This window comes from Dermochelys coriacea, chromosome 5, assembly GCF_009764565.3.
Source record: "Dermochelys coriacea isolate rDerCor1 chromosome 5, rDerCor1.pri.v4, whole genome shotgun sequence".
NCBI classification, from domain to species: domain Eukaryota; kingdom Metazoa; phylum Chordata; order Testudines; family Dermochelyidae; genus Dermochelys; species Dermochelys coriacea.
The window spans coordinates 52,705,619-52,727,804 of record NC_050072.1 but is presented as its reverse complement, the minus strand read 5'-3'; the positions used below and the strand labels follow the sequence as shown (position 1 = coordinate 52,727,804).

At 37.7% G+C, this 22,186-nt stretch overlaps 1 protein-coding gene across 6 annotated transcripts in view; it reads left to right on the top strand.

Annotated features, from left to right (window-relative positions):
* Positions 1 to 15,225, top strand: part of SSBP2 (single stranded DNA binding protein 2) — a 312,515-nt gene extending 297,290 nt beyond the window's left edge. For all 6 annotated transcript variants that reach the window (XR_006281434.1, XM_038402458.2, XM_038402454.2 and 3 more), the window contains one exon: positions 319 to 15,225. Coding sequence is in view for 5 of the 6 variants with exons in the window: in XM_038402458.2 (XP_038258386.1) it covers positions 319 to 348 (30 nt within the window). In the remaining variant the exon portion in view is untranslated. The remainder of the gene's footprint in view (positions 1 to 318) is intronic.
* The last annotated feature ends 6,961 nt before the right edge of the window (positions 15,226 to 22,186 follow it).

The window sequence follows — 22,186 nt, the reverse complement described above, 5'->3', positions numbered from 1 at the left end:
GCATTAGCTAACAGGGTCCTCTGGAACTTCAGCTTCAACTGAAAGCTACCCTCCAATCTAGTTTTACTTATTCATTTCATAAGTTGTGTTGTATTTTATATATAAATAAATTTAAATATACAGTGAATATAAAATGCATTGCAAATTACACTGCAGTCCTGACACAAGCTACAGTACAAATATAGGATAAGATTAAAATCACCTGTGTGAGAAAGAGAATAATGAATACAAATTCAAGCTCACTGTTGTTATACTTTTGGAGGGATGTTAGTAATCTGTGAAATAACTGTTGTTAAAATGTGGATTCCTCTTTTTCAGTACTCGCCCAGCATGACAATGAGTGTGTGATCCATACCAAGTCTCCTCATGAAGACCGCAGTGAGTTGGCCCTCTTCAGAGAGCTACTACAGAAGAAAATTACTCGTCCCAGTGTACAGTTTAACAAAAGGATCTCAGACACAACCAAACCCACCATCTTTTCCTACCATCTCCCCAGTTTTGTGAAGAAAGTGGGTCCAAACATGATTGAAACAACTATAGAGAGTGGCATAACAGAACTGCCCAAGAGTGAACTGCAAACAATTATCCTATGTATGTATAAGTGCGGATAGATGTATATGTGTGTGGATATGTTATATTGACATACACACACACACATATACATATACAGACCTGCAGGACATTGTAAAATATTATCACATGACATCTTAAGTAGAAATAAGAAATAGAGACTTTTATTCCATCTTTTTTTCACGTTTACATATTAACTATTAAAATTTGCGTTCCCTCTCCCCCCCGAACTGTTCTGTGCTGCATATATCACTGCTTTATAAGTTATTTTTTAAGGTGAACCCAAATGGTCAATTGTTCTGATTTTGTAAATGTCTGCCATCATGGATAGGAATAAAATTGCTCGTAAGAGGGCTTTCACAAACTTGTATCATACCAGTTACCCTGTGAATCACAAACTGTGCTCTCTCAAGAAATAGAAGAAAGCTCATCTTGTGGGGAAATTTAATAATTTGTCACCTGGCTTTAGTGGTATTGGGGGTTTTTTCTTTTGTTTTTTTTAATTTGTTTTGCTTTTTTGTGCTCAGTACCTTTAAAAATAGGAGCACTGAAGGTTATTTTTCTTCCTCAAATGAGGCTTAATATCTGCAAAATCTATTTTAAATGGAAGTCTGAGTTTGATACAAGACTCAGTTTATCCAGAGTATTTTAACATTGCTGTAAATGAGCTCCAATTGCTATAGAACCCAGCAATAAAGTGGCAGAGCTTCTTCAGTCCTTGGAAGTAAGTTTTCCCTTTAGCCTGATCTTCCGTGTGTGTGGTAGCAAGTAGAAATACAATAAAATCCTTATTACTGAAACCTCTTTTTCTAACAAACTGCCAGCTTGTCTCCCTTTTCTATTGATTCTTGGCTGACTCCCAATTATCCATAGTCCTGATTATCAGAACATATTTAGTGTCTGCCAAGCCATTTAAATAATCAGGATTCCACTGTATTTGATTTGTTATTTTTCACCAGGAATACTAGAGCTGAACTCCTTAGAAACTTTCCAGTACATAATCACATTAGTGAACCAAAATGATTGAGTATTTTGTGAGTACTTCCCATGTAGGGAATGTTGGAAGGCTCATGCCCTTATATCAGAAACAGAACAGGAACAGAGGTCTGAGCCTTTTTATAAGGAAATCAGGATACTGTATTTCGAAACAATCTTTTTTGGAGATAGTGGGCAAAAAAGAAGAGTGGTTATACGGCTTCCTGCACCACTGAAGAAAAGCCTTTAGGGGGAGTCTCCTATCCCTTAATGTAAAGCTCTAAAATCTAAGATTATATTACATTTAATTCCTAATGACTCCCACCTTCCCCAAGAAAATGAAAGTTTGTACCTGCGTGGTATGTAAAAGGGTGATGTTCAGTACCTCAGGCATAAAATGCCTGAATTAAATTCATTCTGCAGATACCAAGCAATGTTCACCCCTCAAAATTCACATCTCAGTGGGAGATCCCCAAAATATGGTGCTCACATGCAGATTTGTCAGGAGAATTTTGCCCTTAAGTTGTGATAAAGGGTTGCATGTTATGGGGGTCAGTGTGCAGGTAGACGTACATCACTGCATGTATCAGGAGTAGATCAAATTCCCTGTTAGTATATAAATGAATAAAATTAGAATGTCTTTTACCTCACTGTTGGAACTACATAAAGATTAAACTCTTCTTAGGCACCAGGCTGTTACTTGAAATTGTATTCAGATTTTGAAAATTTTATGAGATGTTTCCCTTTAGTTAAAAAAAATAATGATCATTTGTGACCTAAAATTAGATAAAAGTATTGATATGGTTCTGTTTACTTTACTCCCGGTTATTATCGAGTTTGAGTTCATTTATTCATCTTTTGAAAACAAGTAGTTTTTTGCTGTGTCTCAAAAAGATCCTTGGAGCACTAATCAATTTCACTTACAAAAAAATTCAAAATTAGACTCCAATCCTGCAACACACATGTATTTAACTTGACTACTGTGAGTAGTCTCATTGATTTCAGTGGGACAACTCACAGTAGTAAAGTTAAACGTGCTCACAAACTTAGTATTTACCAGATAAATGAAACAACACCTTTTGTTTATACATTTTCTTTTTCTCTTTTAGTTTTACATTACCAGGAACTGTTTAGTTTATGGATTCCTTCATGGGGGAATAAATATGACCATTAAATAAAAATGATGCAAACCAGAATATAAAATAGAAATCATATCCTTTAAAATAGAACTGTCAAAAATGTACTAAATTTCCAGGACTATGATTTTAAATGTAAAATCACCATCAAAATATTTTCTCCTAGTTTACCTACAATAGCATGATGTGCTTCTGGCAACATAGATTTTTTTCCTGTAATTTTTTTAGCACCCCCTTCCCAATTTTGTCCCACTTGTAGCATAACCTCTCAACTTCTTGTGTCCTCACTTTCTTTTCCAGTCCCTTCCAAAATATTTTTGTTAAATTAAACTGCTGAGTAATGGGATAGATCCTGCATCACTAAAGTCGGTAAGAATTTTGTCATTGACTTAAAAGGGAGTAGAATCAGCCCCTACAGTACTTAGGTGGGAATTATAGACCCTACTCCTGCAAAGAATTAAACATGTACATATCTTTTCACACCTTAGTAGTTTCATAGACTCCAGTGAGACCACTCAGGTATGTAAAGTTGTACATGTGCTTAAGTCTTTGAAAGATCAGGACTGTACATAATTAGAGATGGAAAAAGACCCATTTGATCATCCAATGCATCTCTTGAGTTGTTATGACAAATTTCATCACACATAAGTAATGATCTCTGCTACTCTTACCTTCCTTTTTTAGAGAATGATCCTGCAAAAGTTTACATACATAAGTAAAGTTACTCACATACCTGTTGACAGGATCAGGTGCTTAGATCACACATACACATGTTCTACAGCTAAGCCACAGGGAATAATAATTGTATTTGCAACATATTCAAATATGCAACATATTCAAAGGATGCCTTTAGCTTTCAAATTTGTATCGGGTTTTTTGTTTAACTTTCTTTTGCTTACAAAATTCTTTTATGAGTTTGCAATATAGAGACCAAAATTGAGATGGAAGGAAATTTTATTTCCAAGCACTGATTTTTTTTCCTCCCACCAGTGTTTCTCATGCACTAGATGTTGATGTGTAATGTAACTGCTGTTTGTTTTATGCTTATGCACCAGCATTGTCAGATGGAAATTGTCCAGATCTGGAAGTAATGCTAATTTAAGGGCAACAGGTCAGCTTTCGCACTAAGTTTTAAGATAGTGGTCTTTTTATGTTTTTTTAATATGGAGAAGAGTAAGGCCTGATTTGCCAAACACTTTTTTTTTCAGTAACATATTTTAAAAGAGAAGAGATGGAGCCTTAGAACATCGAAAGCAGGGAATAGTGGGTTTTCTTTCTCTCTGTAGAGAAGCTAATTGAAATCCTAGTCCTATTGAAGTGAGTCGGAGTTTTGCCTCTGATTTGAATGGAAGTAGGGATTTCACTGTCTGTGTAAACATGTGCAAAGGAATCTTTGTGTCCATATTTTATTTCCACACAAAGGTTTTGTGGAGACATTAACTCTCCTTCCATATTCATTAAAAAAAGGAGTGAAAGAGGTTGTATGAATCACAAGAACAATAGGCTGCCTGAAATGTACATTAAAAAGTACCTTCATATATTTATATATAGATAAGGCACTTACATTATTTTCTAGTAAATTTGTGTGTGAAGAACTGAAGTTGCTCCTCAGTTTATTTTAAAATGAATTTAGAGTTCATGAAAGGTGCTGGATTTGAAAGCCCTTGAGACTAGTCTTTTGTGCACCCCACACTGCCTCAGTAGTGTCCTCAACCTTGATCTGGAGCGCCTACCATTGAAAAGAGAGAGAGTAGTTTTGTCTCCAGTACTTGAAGACATTCGTCTCTCTGCTGAGTGCCACAGTTGCCAATTTTTATTTGGAAACCTGCTTGTTAGGGATTGGACCACCAGCTTATTAGACAATCAACTATAGTAAAAATTTTCAGTCACCAACCTGCACCAGTTTTGAAGTAGTGACTCATAGGTGAAAGGTACGATTTCCCATGAGCCTGAAACATCCAGTCCCCCTATGAACTTTGTATTTTAAAGGGAAAGATTTTAGTTTAATTCATTATTTTGAGTAGATCAAACTAGCAGATGTGATTTAAAAACTTTCTTCTGTGTGAATCATAGAAATATGGCGCTGTAAGGGACCTCGAGAGGTCATCTAGTCCAGCGCTCTGCACTGAGGCAAGACCAAGTATACCTAGACCATCTGTGGCAGGTGTTTGTTAAACCTGTTCTTAAAATCCTCCAATGACAGGGATTCCACAACAATACTTCCACAACCTGTTGCAGTAGTTAACTATTCTTGTAATTTGAAAGATTTTCCTAATATATAACCTCATCTCCCTTACTGCAGATTAATCCAATTACTTCTTGCTCTAATTTTAGTGGACACAGAGAACAATTATTCACCATCCTCTTTATAACAGCCCTTAACATATTTGAAGACTGTTATCAGGTCCCTCCCCCAAGTCTTCTTTTCTCAAGACTAAACATGCCCAATTTTTTAAACCTTTCCTCATAGGTCAGGTTTTCTAAACCTTTGATCATTTGTGTTGCTCTCCTGTAAGCTCTCTCCAGTTTCTCCACATCTTGAAGTGTGGTGCCCAAAACTGGACACCATACTCCATGAGGCTGGAATCTCTGCGTTAGAAGGATAACAAATTCCTACAGTGGCTAAAACACATTTGAATTTTCCCCTGTCCCATGCTTAGCAAATGAAATACTGTATGTAGAGAGGGTTTGGAATTAGATGGGTAATTTAATGAGGGACCAGCTGTTACAATATTCAGAGTTGTATATTTTAATTTTTTTTCCCTTGATATAATGACTTTTCAGCTGATAAATATTGCACTGATGTCTATTTCCTGGATCATTTAATTATTTTTTAAGTATTTTAGCTCTGTTCCTAGCCATCTTTATTACTTTTTGTTGTTGTTAAATGTGGGCCAAATTCTGTAAGATTTGGTCCTATACATTGAAAGTTGGAGGGCACAACAAATTTAGAGATTAATGATGCAAAAAAAAATTGCCAGAAGTAAATTGCAACTGATGATAGCACCAGTTCCAATCCCATTTGGGTTTGTTTGGGTGGCTTTAAGGGTAGGAATCATGTTGAAACACATAGTTTGCAAATAAAAACTGTTAGACTCCCTTCCTTACAAGTGACAACTCATTTCTCTTCAAACAAGCTGATGTTTGTGGCAATTTAATATTAGCAAATGATCACATTAAGGATCTATCTCAATCTATCTATTTCATGGTGCAAAAAAACAGATTTAAGAAATTCAGTTCAGCCCTCAAATGTAAATGAGTTATACTTAAATACGTTGTGTGTGTAGCTTCCTTTGCTTCTCCGGACATTATTGGTCTGGTGCTGCAAGCCCTTACTCATGCAAGTTGTCCCATTGAAGTCTTGATGCAGCTGCTCATGTGAGGAGCAGGTTTGCAGGATTATTTGGCTTGTAATCTTATTTAGCCATATACATAGGTACAGCAAAACGTAAAGGGCAGGTTGAAATCAACAAAATGATGTTGGTTATGAAGGGAAAGAGTCCAATGAGCTCTTCATAGATACAAATCATTGCTTTGACTGCACACATTAGTTCAATTTACCAATATTATCATATTTGCAGCTTGTTATAGTAATAAATTTAGAATGAATAACTGGACCTTCCACTCAAAGAATGTAGTAAAACTCTGATCCTGCAAACACACGAAGTCAATGGGATGCCTCACAGGCTTAAATTTAAGCAGATGTATAAGGATTTGTAGGATTGGAGCCTAAATTGTTCATTGTTGAGTCTTCCCTGAAATAGACACTTTATTTTTAAATTTTTTAGCAATGCAAGAGTGTATTTATGCATCAATATAATGGATACCTGGAATCGGATTTGGCTTTCTTCTGTTTCTTAATTTATCAGACCTTTCTCCACTGCTACCTAAAATATTTCTATGAACATGTCCTTTCATCTTGTTTTAAATTGTGCATTCATATTTTTTCATTAAAACAGTTAACAGCTGTGCAGTTTTTATCCAAACTTATGTTTGGTTACTGTTTATCATTTAAGTTTAAAATATATAAGGAAGCCTCTCATGTAATGGGAAAACTTGCCATAAAAATGTATAAAGGTGTATGCCCTTTTCTTGGGTACATGTTTTCACGTTTAATAAAAACACAGTTTCCGTTTATAACTTGAAACCTTCAGTTTCTAGCCACCATTTAATTTCTATGTGTAAAGAAGGTAGAGAAAATAAATTGCTTTTGTTTTTCATTTGAATTCAGCATACTAAATATTTGCTGAATGACACAGCTTTGAGAAATTGGATCAAAACATTTTTATTCAATCGTTGTTGTGAATAACAAATAACATTCAAAAACTGTGATTCCTAAAATCAAAGGTGAGAAAATTATAAAGGCTCTATTCACAAATATTTGAATTTTATGTGTGCACCAATTTTTTTAAACTGTATATGATGGATGGCCATCTGTGGCCAGTTAGCTGTGTATGGCTTTGTATTTGCAATAAGCAGACACTGAACGACACAAAGTACACACACTGGCATGTGCACAGAGTTTGGTAAGTAGTGGATGATTCATCTGCAAGAGTACACGAAGCCATTCACTAAATTCCAGATACTCCAATGTTTGACAGTCTCTGCTGCCTAGTTATTCATTTCTGTAAATGCTACTGTATGTGTTCACATGATGATGCATTTGGGGGCATCATTTCCTCCCGATCTTCATATGCCAAGAAGAGAATCCCCAGTTTCATTTTACTAACAGCAAAAATTTGGCGGCACTCAAGTCTGTATAGAGAATCCAGGGAAAACATGGATGATTTAAACAAGATTTTGTATTTTCTCAGTGCCCTGTTTTACTGAAATGGGGAATAGGAGAACTGAAACGCATGAAAAGTAGGATTGTATTATTTATATTTACTCTTGCCCCTGCACAGAAGGAAATGATAACAATTACTTCTGTACCCACTTTTGACAGAAACCAAATAAAATGAAACCACTGTTAATAATTAACTGATGTGAAAATTAGGGAGCCAAATTATCAGCTGTGTAAATTAGCTCTTCCTAGGTTTTATTTATAGAGTTAATGTCTATATTCCTTTTTTCTCCTCTCTCTTTGGACTTCTGTTTTCCATCCATCCTACTGCATGCCTGCTGTTTGCACAAAAATCGTGTGCAATTGCTGCAAGAATAATTTACACAAAATCCATGCAAAATGTTGCTTACATTTGTGAATAGAGTCCTAACCAAACATAGATTATTTCATTAGAGATGTTGCTATAAACATATTTTGTGTAAGAAATAGCCTGTTTCCTCAAGGCCTGATCCATTAGTACATTGCGAGGAATCCTCAGCACTAGAAATTAGGGCATGTAGCATCTCACGGGATTGTGCTCTAAATGAGGCAACAGACACTCTGTGCCTCTTAAAATGATCTAAAACAAGAGTTGCTGTTTCCCATAGAAAATGGGGAGAAAAAAATCCATTCTGAATAAAACACATTTAATTGAAATAGAAGGCTGCAACACTGCTTTACTAAAGCTGTCCTTGGAAAGTCCATGATTTGAGAAGTGTACTTTATCAGCGAGAAACTGGCTAGCGACACAAATCAACAAAAGAGATAGCCAAGATTTGATAACTGCCCTGTTCTTCAATATATAAGTGCGCCGCCCAGAGACTATAGGTCCCCGGGGGAGACCAGTCAGATGAAGATGAGATCCCCCTCTGAATCAAGAGAGAACATTACAGACTGGGACATATAATCGCCATAGCCCATGACTATTACAGATAAGGGATGGGCAAAGTCTGAATGCCTTGCCTTTTGACAACTAAACTAAGAGTGCATCAGAAATTAAAGTGTTTGCAGAAAACTGAAAGTTGATATTTTTTAAATTATACTTTTAAACAATATTATTCAGAAATTTGACATTCAAAAATGACAATAAAATATTTCCCAGAGCTATTAAAAAATTTCTAAAGATCTCCCAGTTTTTATTTGACTTACCACATTTCAGATGATTCTTAAATGGAAAAAAAATGAATTCCTAAGTAAAAACAGAAAAATCAGCATTAAACAATGGTATAAATAAAGTGGAAGCTGGAGCTTTGGGGGCTTTTTTATTTCTAATAAAATGTAAGTTTCAGGAAAAAAAGAGAATCTTTAAAAGAAACGTCTATAAATTTGTAGTGGCAATTAAAGAAATATAAATCAAATTGATTTAAGTGTGCAAAGACCAACTTTGATTTGGGCTTTTTGTGGCAAGTATCCCCTTGCAAAAAATATTGTGGTGCATCTACTATTGTTTTCCTTTTTGTGTGTGTGTGTGTGTGTGTGTGTGTGTGTGTGCACATGCATGCACATGCTCAATGTTAAAAATCCTTTATTACGTTGGTTGGCCATTCATGCATCTGGCAACACCTGCTCACTGTTGGGGGGAAGGAAGAATTTACTATCTGGTGGATTATATCTATTTCAGTTATTTAAAGCATTGGTAAACTATTGTCAACTTGTTCACATTTCCACAAGACATTCTATGTAGAAAATGTATATTTTTTAATGCTGGCATTATAAATTCGGCAATCATGCATACTCTGTACATTATTGTAGGTTTTGTGTAAGAAATCTTGTCACCATTGCTTAATACTGTAAATTCTTGTTTCAAAGCAAGAGGTGGCTTTTGATTGAACAGCCATGTGTATTTTATGGTACTGTAGTACTTGTTCTGTTGTCAAAACTTGCTGTTCACATGTGGTTAAAGCCTTGTTAAGCATGCTTAGGGGCTTCAGAATTTCTTTTACATAGCACATATATCAGCCATTAACAGGGACATTAAATCATATGTAACGAAAAAAATTTCACCTGAGTTCAGGTCCTTTTAGAGAGCTTGGTGTTAGAGTTCAGCAAGCAATTGCTGGCTGCAGTTTAACACATTTCATTGTCTTAGTATTGGGTATGCATCAGTGTGTGCTTTCCAGTTCAGCTGAGATTATCCTTCACAACCCAAAGCCTGAGTAATTGGACTCTGTGCAGGGAACTAAGCAGGAAATGGATATCCTTCCTTTCACCATCTCCAACCCACAATGCAGGCTACAGGACTACAGCATGGCACTTCACAGCCACTGTTCCAGCTTATAGGGGTACCTGCCACTGTAACCATATAAGCATGGATCCAGTGGCCCCTCCTCTGGTCTAGTTCTTCTGCATCAGGTACTGGACACAAGTGCAGGAGATAAGGAAGCACTACCTGCATACTATGCTCACAGTCCCTACACAGTGCTACTAATGTGCCCATGTGAGGTATAAAGTCTTGCCCTTCTCTACTAAATGAATTGCATTCTTAGTAAGAATTATTCAGGTGGCCAGCAAAGGAAAGTAAAATTGAACTTCCCTCCCTCCCCATATTTTTGTTATTTTGTGCAAAGAAGACCTGAAATGTTGTAGGTTTTTGGTTTTGCTTGTTATTTTTTTACATATTAGGAATTCAGACCCTGTCTGGGCATGAATACTTTATGATATCCAGACAACTAGTGAAACAGATGACAGCATGAGCCAAGAAACTTGAGCTATTGAGAGAGAAGGAATTTTTACTCAGACCATTTAAAACTGGTTTTTGCTTGTTTTCTTTAACAGCTATTTAACTGAAATAACTAACTAATATTTTGAATACAGGAAGCCTTTATTAAATACTTGACACCTTCACCCTTTCAATTAAAATGTTAAAAGCCCACAGTAAACATCCCTTCTACTTCCTAGTGGTTCTCCCCCAAAAAATCAAGGACATATTTGTGATATTGGTAAGGTAAAAAAGAAAAAAAACTTTAAAAAATCATTTGAGAGCCTCTTTTATATATCATTGAAAAGTCAAAAAGAGCACAAACCCAATTATACCAAAAGAACCTTTGCAGGTTACCGATAAACAACTAGATAGATGTGTCATAGAGGAAGAATAGTTTCCAAAATTGTGAATTAGACTACTAGTCAATCCCTAATTTTATAAAGAAAGGAAAATCTTCATTCAAAATGCAACATTCAAAATAAGCAGAAATTTAATTTGAGAAACTAAATAATAAATAAATATTCTAGGATATAGTTCAGAAAACACAATCCTGTTTCCATACAAGGGTACACTAATAAGTTCAAATGAATATAAAATCAAAACTGCTGGTATGTGGGGGGGTCTCCCTAAACTTTGTGGGTTTCTGCACCAGCTGTCCTAGTCCCCCAAACTTGATCTTCATAGTCTACAGCTGCTGTAAGAATCACTCCATTTCACACCACCACCATATAAAGTTCAAAAACAAGTCTCACAAATATCATCTTTGAGGGAAGATTTCTGCTTTAAAACCACATAAACTAGTGAGCCTTACTTTAGAATGGAAAATCATTCCAGGTGCAAATCTCTTTAGACCTTGTTTGTGAGTAATTTTTAAAAGCATCCTTTTTAATCATTTAAGAAGGGAAGCAATAAGTACCCAGAGATCCAACAAGCTGCCTGACATCCATCACTTCACTTATCAAATGATTGTGTTTTGCTTTGGGAGATATTTACTACTGTACCTGCAACCACTTGAAAGTTGCCCTCACAATGCCTCTGTTTTTGAATCATTGGTCTAAGTCCTTTAGAAAACAAATCATCTATCAAAGAATGGAGCATCCCATAACTACTTTGTGAAATATTCTCCTGTTCTCCACCATCTATTCCATGTGGTGGAGTTTTGGTATTATTGGCACTATTGTGCAGAAATGTGCACACTTAATTTGACGATGATTTTGTAGTTATGTATTGAGAAAGTGCCCCTTCCCCCCCCCAACAGAAGTGTCTCAGAAGGCTTAAAATGTAACACAATCACTGTGGTTCCCTGGTGTGAAAAAGAAGCCACCCTACAGGAAAAATTCATAGTTCCCTTGAATGCCATGAAACCAAGCTCCATGGTTGTACCCCAAGGAAAATTTGTGACACATCACTGGAGTGATCGGGGCATGGCCAATGGGTCCATGAATTGTGTGGCTCAACTAAACACAAACGTGGGAGGGTACCTTGCAGCGCTGCAGCTTCTACTACAGCCCATATGTTATAGCAGCAACCCTGGCCCAGACCATGGGTATTCCACATCCTGGGGTCAGGTCCCCCATACCAAACTTATCTTCTGGATTTAACACAATTGTGGGTGAGAATTTCACCCCAAAACAAAACTGGAATTTTTGTGAAATACTACATGGTTTTCTGTGCTCTTCAATCTTGGAGTCGAACTTTTCACATTAGATTCTTGCCTTCAGCATTTTGACTCTCTTATATTTTTCTTTTTTAATAGAATTTGAGCTGATTTTTGTTTGAATAGTTCTGGGAGGTTGTACCCCCTTTTTAAAATGTTAACCTTAGTTCAGTGGATATTGTTCATTTTTTATTAATAATCTTTGATGGGTGCACAAAAGAGGTTCGTTCATTTAAACTATCCAACAAGGAAACCATTACATAGGGGAACTAAAATCAACCAGTCATGTTTGTTGCTGTCTAATTTCAAAATATTAGGTAGTTGTAGCCAAAAAGTGAATGTGCATAGCCTTTGTTTTAGATGAATTTTCTATGCATGGCAGTCAGCATTTATTTTCCTCTGTCATGAGCATTACTGAACAAAGTGGGCTGTTTGGAAAGTTAGTGATCTAGCAGGATCCTCATACTTCAGGATTTTGAGTAGATCAGTCGTACTGGCAGTTCATGTTTTTCACACTGTCTCTTGTAAACGTCTGCCTTTTGCCACATCCTGATTTGGAGATGTGGGAATCCCATGCTTTAGATGATTAGCTCCTTGCAAGTGGTATCATTGCATGGGCTTAACATACTCTACTCTAAGCCCCATAGCCTGCACCAAACACCAAGCCTCCCGGTTTTCCTGTTATGCTAGTGCAACTTGCCAACATTCCCCACTAATTATTGGCACCAAATCATAATACTGATTGCAGCAAGAGCTCCCACTCCTACAAGTTAAGGAACAGCAGAGATTAAAAAATATAAACGTGGTCACTGATGCCTTTATCACGTTCATAGTGTGCCCAACTTCTCACAACCAAGGTGTTGAGATGCAGAATCTACCTCTGAACTTAGCTTAAAACTTCATCAGACAAGAGTAGATTTCATTTTCTTTCATGAGTCTATCAGGAGCTATACTGATATGTTTGCTTTATTTTCTGAATTGCAAGTCATTTTATATTGAAAATGAATATGCTTTTTGTGTGGCATTGAATGAAGTGTCGGAAAAGGCTGTTTATTATGTGCTAATACAGTCACTGCTTACCAGTTAGATATTTCAGGGGCTGAACTGCAGCCAAAAGTTATGTTCAAGAATCATCTTAATTTTAATGTTATACTCACATGAAAACGGGGCTGTTTCTCTTGCTATTTCTGGGTTTCTTTGAATTTTAGGGAAAAGGGCAAATGGCACAATTGTTGTAATTGGAAAAGTGACTGTGATGGCAGCTAGTTGACTGCTTTTCAGGTGCATCAATACAACAGGATCCATTCTCTGACTCAGCTGATACACTTCCAGCTGTCTTGGTAAATCTATAGTGAATGAATAATTTTTATGTTCTAAAGGGATTTGCCATTCTATGGACATAGAAGATTACCCAGATGACCTGCCAAGAGAGGCAAAAATATAGCAATTTGTCTATGATCATATGTAGCATTATTCATTTTAATGTGCCATTATATTTATACTTTCAATTTTTTTTTAGCATTCTACGAACTTTAGGCAGTTAGGAGGAGAAAAATAAATCTCTCTCATGTATAGCAAAAACAATGTATAATTTACATTAAATGTAGACCACTACCATACCTTTTATTTCCTGTGCCTTTAACATATGTGAGTAGATAAACTTCCTCCCCTTTTCTTGGTGGTTTGATATCTTTACCTGCTGTCTAGTAACTCTGATGTCCTTCTTCAATATGGAAACATTTGACATAAGAACATTTGAGACTATTTGGGCTAGTATGTATGTTTCACCCAGTGGCACATTACCCAGTCAAGAACGCCATATTCTTCATAAGATCATAAAACACAAAGACTTCATACAATTTGCTTTCTGCCGTCTCCCTCCGTAGGACTGCTCGTAAAGCAATTAGAAAGAAATATTGCAACACAAATGTCATTCTGTTTACCCAATATAGGCTCCATCCTGCATCTCTTGTTCACTCACAACTCCAATTCACCTGACAATTATTTGAGAAGGAGTTTGGAGAGTACAGAGAATGCAGAACAAGGATCTTCACAGGGGTGTATGCTGATGTAAGCCAGTGTCTTCAGCAACCAGAGAAATGTAGCGTTTTGCCAACTTCTTTCTAGTGAAAACACTGAGCGTGCTTAGCACTTTTAACAAGTTTCAGAGACACAAGTGTCAGACTGTATAATTGCATCTCATCTAATTTTGACACTTAACCACTACTATTTTATGAAGTATGAATCTCAATAGTATCTACATACTTTGATTCTGATATACCAATCAACAGCAAAACTGAACAGTGAACAGCCAGGTTTACACACAAAAGATCACATTTTTTTTAAAAAAGGTTCCTTGTTTTGATTTTGTTCACTATTTCTAGAACATTTTCAACATTAAAATATTTTTCTACCTGGTTATCTGAGGCTTATCTCTCTTCACCAACCAGAATGGTCTGCAGCCTTCTACACTATGAAAGACAACAGAACTTCACATATATTGGCTTTGTACCTGCCTAATGCATTATTGGAATTTTCAGCAGAGCTATAAAGCCTTTTATTTTATATGTGTTTGTGTAATTAAAGAAATTAGAAACTTCAGGTGTAAAGGAGTATCCACCATTTCACTCTCATTCTCTCTGATTCCTCGGGGTTCATAGTTACCTTTTTGAAGCCACAGAGTTATCTCTTTAAACCAGTGCAGTCTAAGAGCTGTGTTAAATTCCATTTATGAAGTATAACATTTGACTGTGGAAGGTTCACTTTGGTAAGGAGGTGTAACATATGTCATTAGGGACATGGACACTTGGAAATAGGATTGGTAAGAAGACTAAAAACCAAGATGGTACAAGTAAAAATATAAAAATTTGGCATCAAAATCTGTTCTAGAATAGTTGGGGTTTTGTTTTGTTTTTAAACTTTTGTCCTTTATATGTTTTTTTTTTTTGCAGAAGAGGAGTTGGGGACTGTCAGACCACATGGGGAATTTTAGAAATATATCACTCAGCAATCATTTTATAAAGTTGAACTTCTAAATGCACTATGATTTATTACAAAACATATTTTCTTCTGCTTGCAGACATGGTGGTTCCATTTTGTGATAAGTTAAATTAAGCAGTTAATTTGTTGCACTGCATAGCTGCATGAATTCATCAAGTGTACATATTTACCTACATTATTTTGGGTTTTGTATTTGAATTTGCAGTATTGATTATTTTTGTATTTTACTTTGCCTCTGTTATTGGAATTGTAATAGGCATAATTTATACATATGATTTTACAACTGTTTTTGCAACCGAAAGGTCTTCTTTAAAGTTTAAAGTTTTATTGATGGAAACTCATTAAAAATGGTATAAGAATAATATTAATAATTGTTTTGTGTTTTAATGCTCTCTGTACATAAATATATGTCTATTTATCTGTTTAATGGTGCTTGTGTCTTGCAATTTTGGATACATTTTAGAATAAAGTTTCATTTTACAAGAATAAGTTGTATTTTCAAAACTATGTCAAAACAATATTTTTGTTAAGAACAACTATGAGTATAGTTGTAAAATATGAATGTTTTTAATTTCAGGCACTCAAACATTTGTTTCAATAATATATGAGTGTTTACTATTAATGCTGCATTACTATATGTTGTGGCTGCATTGAGTTATTTCAATAATTGATATTCCAATAGTTAACCCATCACCCAAAAGAGCCATTGCCAAAATGTGTCCTGCAGTTGCTGAAGTCATCTATAACAAAGGATTTTTAAGAGCCTTTCGTATGTATTGCAGCGTGACTATCACTGCTTTTTGGCTGTAATTTTCCAAGGTTTAGTGGAACTCTGATCCAACCTTTATCTGTTTAGATATAGCACATTTTGAAAGGGGTTGTGCAGGTGGGCTTGAACTAAAACTCCAGATTAGAATATCCCTGAATTTTGAGGACTTTAGGTTCAAACCAGAGCTTCAAACCTAGCCCCTAGCTCTCTAAAGAGTTAGCCCAACCTCCTCCACATCCCTTGGAATAACCTAACTGGGTGAAATTCTCATCTGGAGCCAAATGTTGCTGTTTGGGCCTATCACTGGTTTAACTGTGTAACTGTAAGACTAAGTACTGTTGCTCCAGGCAGACTTGTTTTCTAGCTCTAATGGCTTTATTTTACAGAAGATTTACCCACATCACACACAGAGCTCATCTTTTATTAACACGTTCCTAACTCCTCCTGCCACACTTTCTCTGAAAATACTCTACTGTGCCTTGTACTTCACAGCACTCCTGAGATATGCTACTGTGAAATACAAAGCTCTTATAATCATGTTGCTTCAATTACAAAGTCATGTTATCAGGGGATGAAAATCTAATTGCTAGTACACTTTTTTTTTTTAGCTGCATGTAAAATTGCACCTCTGTTTTTTGTTTTGTTTTTTTTCAGGTCTGTGCAAAAAGCTGCAAACTAATTAGGTGAGAATCGTGTCTTGACATGTATAAACTTATAAAACTGCTTTTGAATGGCAATGACTTCCAAAATCTGTTAACCACAGTGTTAAGGCTTAATTTGCTTTAATTCACTACCAGTTCATGGTCCAAAATATCCAATTCCTCTAATTCTTCCACTCGTTTAATACTGGCCACCTCTTGCAGTAGTCTTGACTTTGCCATGTTTAAGGCTTTCTTTTAATGATTCCAATATTTGAGTTCAGTAAATAGAAACACGGGCCTCTCGAACCGTGGTCCACAGAATCCTCCTTGGTCACGTCTGCTAGCTCCACCCCTTTCTTCACAACTGAGAGGAAGGATGGTACAGTGGCCCTGCCCTGTGCCATAGGAGACTTGGGTTCAAGTCCCACTCTGCTGCAGATATCCTATGTGACCTTGTGCAAATCACACAGTTTTGCTGTGCCTAGTTTCTTGATGGTGCTAATATACTCTGAGAGGGGCCATATAAATGCCTAATAGACAGAGATGTGTTCAGTTTCTTTTTGTAGCTATGAAGAAAGAGAAACAAGCCTAGGAGCCTCTAGCAGGGGCTGCCATGAAATAAGAAGATGCAGGGAGAGGAACAGCCAGCAGGAAGAAAGAGACCCCAATAAATTACTTCAGCAGACAGTGGCAAAGTGGAAAAGCAGGAGAAAGGAAATCTATGAGAGCGGAGGAAACTAATCTGGCTTTACGGTTATTTATTGTACACATGCATGTTAGCCAAGTATTATTGTACCCACAAGGAAGGTTTGGGAAGACTAATGGAATTGTGGTAGGGGAGCTGGAGGAGTAAATGGCCTACTGGACTATCTTATTCCTTGGAAGTTGTCCCCACTAAAAAATCTATGAGAACTCATGACTCAGCACCTCCTGTACTTTTGTCAGAGCTTCCTTACCAACTGTGTCCCGTAGGCTCAGACATAAGAATATAAGAACGTCCACCCTGTGTCAGACGAAAGGTCCATCTAACCCAGTATCCCGTCTTCCGAAAGTGGCCAATGCCAGGTGCTTCAGAGGGAATGAACAGAACAGGGCAATTATCAAGTAATCCATCCCCTGTTGTCCAGTCTCAGATTCTGGCAGTCAGAAGTTGCATCCCTGACCATCTTGGCTAATAACCATTGATGGACCTATCCTCCATGAGTTTAGCTATTTCTTTTTTGAACACAGTTATACTTTTGGCCTTCACAATAACCCCTGGCAACAAGTTCCACAGGTTAACTGTGCATTGTGTGAAGAAGTCACCATTAGGTCCAATCAACTAACATGCACCTGGGAAAAAGGTCTATTGCCCAGAAGCCAGGAACAAAAAGCAGAGGTAATATATGGGCAAGTAAAAGTGTCAGGTTTCATGTAATCCAGACCAGGGGAATAGGAGAGTGTGGAGGCCCACTAAGTGACTGACACTGGCACAGCAGTATTGAATTGCCACTCAGAGATGTAAGTATCCAAAAGGGCTAAGTGGGAATGGAGCAACAAGAACTGAGAGTGGCAGGGAAAAGGAGAAGAGGCTGAGTTGAACTACAGAACTAAGTTGTTAGTTAGAGGGCAGAAGAGGGGCTAGTTGATGTCAGCTGGGTTCCCAGGACCAACTGTTCTCGCTGCCCTGAGCTTGAGCCAGGGAGTGAATTGGCCTCTGGAAGCAAGGCTGCCAGGGTACAGTGGGGAACATATGGTGGTGTTCCCAGTACCCTGTGATGAGGGCACTGGATTGTCTGTGTGCCCGCTAGCAGCATGCGCTGCAGCAGAGCATTCTGCTTCTATATTGCCTCCAGGAATTGCTTCTGCATCTCCCTATATTTCTCCACAGTGGTTTTTGCCATGGCAATGCTATCTCTGGCCACTGTGGTGCTTTTTCTGGCCACTTCAGTGCTCTCTTTGAATCAGAATCATAGAATATCGGGGTTGGAAGGGACCTCAGGAGGTCATCTAATCCAACCCCCTGCTCAAAGCAGGACCAATCCCCAACTAAATCATCCCAGCCAGGGCTTTGTCAAGCCTGACCTTAAAAACTTCTAAGGAAGGAGATTCCACCACCTACCTAGGTAACGCATTCCAGTGTTTCACCATCCTCCTAGTGAAAAAGTTTTTCCTAATATCCAACCTAAACCTCCCCCACTGCAACTTGAGACCATTACTCCTTGTTCTGTCATCCGCTACCACTGAGAACAGTCTAGATCCATCCTCTTTGGAACCCCCTTTCAGGTAGTTGAAAGCAGCTATCAAATCCCCCCTCATTCTTCTCTTCAGGATAGCTCCCTGTCTTTTTTGCTCTCTGACATCAAATACAACCCCCAACTCTGAGTTATTTTCAATTTTGGGGAGAAGTCTGCAAAGATTTCCCACCGAGTTCTCTGCTTCTTCCTCAAGTCAGCCAGCCACTTGGCCATTGGGAAAGGTTCTGTTCTTGGGGGTCTGGCCACTGTCGGTGCCATGGCTGGGGCAATAGGGAAAAATAAACCCTCATAGGTCGTATTTCCACAGCTGGACTGTTTCCTTGCATCCCTTGTTTTAACGTACATTCTCCTGACCTGTTTACTGGAGCTAGCACTAATCAGTGCCTTGGTTGAGACTCCTCATGGACATCTGCTTTGCAATGTCCTCAAAGACATCTTTCTTCCAGAGGCTAGCCCCTAAAGCTTGCTACACTGATGCTTCTCCCCAGATGGCAATGAGATCCAGGGCTCAGCACAGCTCCAAGTGGCTGCTCGAGGCACATTATAAAGCTTCCGAGTTATATCATAGCAATGTGGATATACTCAAATCCAGGAGCAAATGAGCAAATTCTGGCCACATACCAGTTCTGAAACAGGGAAGGGAACATCAGGTCAACTTGACCCCAGAGCAGTGGAGGGCACACAGGGAAACAGGTCAGTAACAGACACCTGCAAAGCAGTGTGGGATAGCAGATGGAGGATTGCCAAAGTGGTGCACTTCAGCATTGTGTGCACATGAACAGTAGATTGAACTAACTCAGTTCACAGCTATCTTAATACACTTTGGAAAAGGATTCCAGAGCTCATGATGAATCTGGTGTTAGTGTGCTGTAATGAATTCTGTCATGTGTACCTGGGCATTTTTGCACTGGAGAAACTTGAGTTAATGTGGATTAACTCTTCCATGTAGACAAGCTGTCATTCTAGTTGGGTAGTCGACTATTTTCCATATTTCATTGCTATGCCCAAAGTGGTGGCAACTATCTGTACTCTTGGTAAGGATCCTGTAGAGCTATGCCCCTTCTTGAAGTGGAACCCATACTTCTTACAGATCATGGCCTCTTTCCAATGACTCCCCTTCCTAAAAACTAGAGGATACATAGAGCTCTGAGACGTGTTCTTAAACTAAAAGCCTTCCCTTACCTCAGAAATAACTAGAGAAGTTATCTGTTTTGGTTTTTTTTCAGGACCCTTCTACACAGAATAAAAGAGCTCTTCCCGTTGCTCACCCAGCACATGTACTACTCCAGGGAATTCTGGAAGGGTTATATGTGAGGAAATTTAGACTTTACATTGCTTTGAGAGTCCAACAGTTATGCCGCTTCTAATCTCACAGCAGACAATGGATATCTTATGGACCAAATCTTTGATCAGCAGGGCCAAATTAAATGTTGGTGAACAATACCAGTGAGGGAACAAATAATAATCTTGGTGAAAGCTTGAATAAGGATGACTCAGTAAATTTGGAAACTATTTTACAGATTATAGACAGAGTCAGGCAAAAGACAAGTTATCCCTTAAATTATCCCAACAAGGATTAATTCAAACAATAATAACTTTGGGAGGACATTCATCTTTACCAAGGCTACTTTACCAAAGCAAGAAATTTCATATTTGTTCCATTCCCCCAGTCTTTTACTATTCCACATTGTACTCTATTCCACATATGGTAATTTGCCATAAAAAGATGTTTGTGTGCTATTTTGTGTTCTAATCAGAAGGCATTGTGATGCTGTTATGCTTCCTGGGGCACCTAGGATTATCAAGCACTTCCCTACCACCCACTCAGGTTGGATTGTGCCTATTATTTAACCTAGAGAGAGAGAGAGAGCATGGCCTGCACAGGCTTGGAAGGCCATGTTTGTATTGCCTATGGCCAGTGGGATTGGGGACCTGACCCCCATAACCAAGGCTTCCTCGCTCTGAGGGCAGGTGGTAGTGAGGTGCCTCACAACCCTGGATGCCCCCAGGAAGTATCACAGATGCCTTTTACCAAAGGCCTGTTTCTCATATTACTACAAATGGTTCCATTGCCAAAGCAAACAACGGGGGAAATAATGGGCAACCCTGTATCATACCCCTAGACAATTTAGGCCACAAAAAATAAAAAATCACCCTTTTATCCAGACCAATTTTGAACAATTTTTTTTAAATTCCTGTCACTGAGGCCCTCTCCATTTGCAACATTCATTAATAATCAGGAATTTATCCCTAGGAAATATCAAAGTGACTATTCATTGTGGGTAAAAGCTGAAAGTGCTCAATTCTGCAGTTGTTCCTATGTCCTGACTGGAAATCATACCAAGAGATATGTAATAATATAAGTAATATAAAAATCCTGTATTTTCAATATTTACAAAGTCAAACATTTTCTTATTAGAACTGGGTACAAGGCAGATCTATTTAGCCTTTAACTGCTTTTGGTCTAGGTCTTGAAAGCTGGAACAAAAGGTACAATTTCTAAGATATATACAATTGGATCAAAAAAAAAAGTTGCTAACAACCCAGATGAAAAGATGGGAGAGGGAGTTAGACAAAGAAATGGATCTAGTGGGTCTCTATAAGGAAAAGGGGACATACATCTTCAATTTGTATAGCTCATACAATTTTTTTTTATAAATTACTGTATAGATGGCATTAGAAAAAAAAAGAAGTAGATAAGTTCATGGAGTATAGATCCATCAATGACTAATAGCCAGTATGGGCAGGGATGGTATCCCTAGCCTCTGTTTGCCAGAAGCTGGGACTGGATGACAAGGGATGAATCACTTGATGATTACCTGTTCTGTTCATTCCCTCTGGGGCACCTGGCATTGGCTATTGTCGGAAGATAGGATACTGGCCTAGATGGACCTTTGATCTGACCCAGTATGGCCGTTCTTATGTGCTTAGACTATAGTTAAGATCCATCATATTTTTGCTACTATGTAAGCACACTGTTAGAGAGGTTGCTGAGAAAGGGGAACATACTTGAACATGTGGTAGTTGTTTCCTGGAATTAGATGGTTTGGGGAGGAAACAATTAAAGAGATTAATTTTATGACAAAATGCTGGCTTCCTAGAGATCCCCTGTCCTGCCTACTTAATGCTCCAGGAAAGGATCTACATTTTCAACAGAACAACAAATTAATTTCTTTATTACTGCACATTATTGGAAAAAATTGACTCCTCCTCCTGTGGAATTGTAGTTTAGTAAAATATGGACTGTCCTTGTAATGGAAAGGCTTTAGCCACAAATACGTATAGAAGAGAAGTGCCAAAAAGTGGATAGGTATTTAGATATTTCATCCTTTTTAGTGTATGTAAAGGAGAAGGGCTCCCCACCCAGCAAGCCAGAATCTTTAGCCAGGTTCTTTGACTAGTCACCTGATCCTGAATAAGTAATGTACAATGTAGCATGTTAACCTTTTTTTGTAACTTTGCCTTAATAAAAAGTTTTTTAAAAATCAAAACGCTCTATTCACTCTGATGAAACTCCATTTTGAGATCTTATATCCATGACCTGAAAGGCTAGACGCTTGATTCTGTATCATCTGGACTGAGACTGAGCAGACAAGGAAGGAAAAGAAATACCAACTGCATAAAGTTTATACACAGTTCATCAGAGCAAAGGCTAAAGCTATGCCACCCTATTGTGGG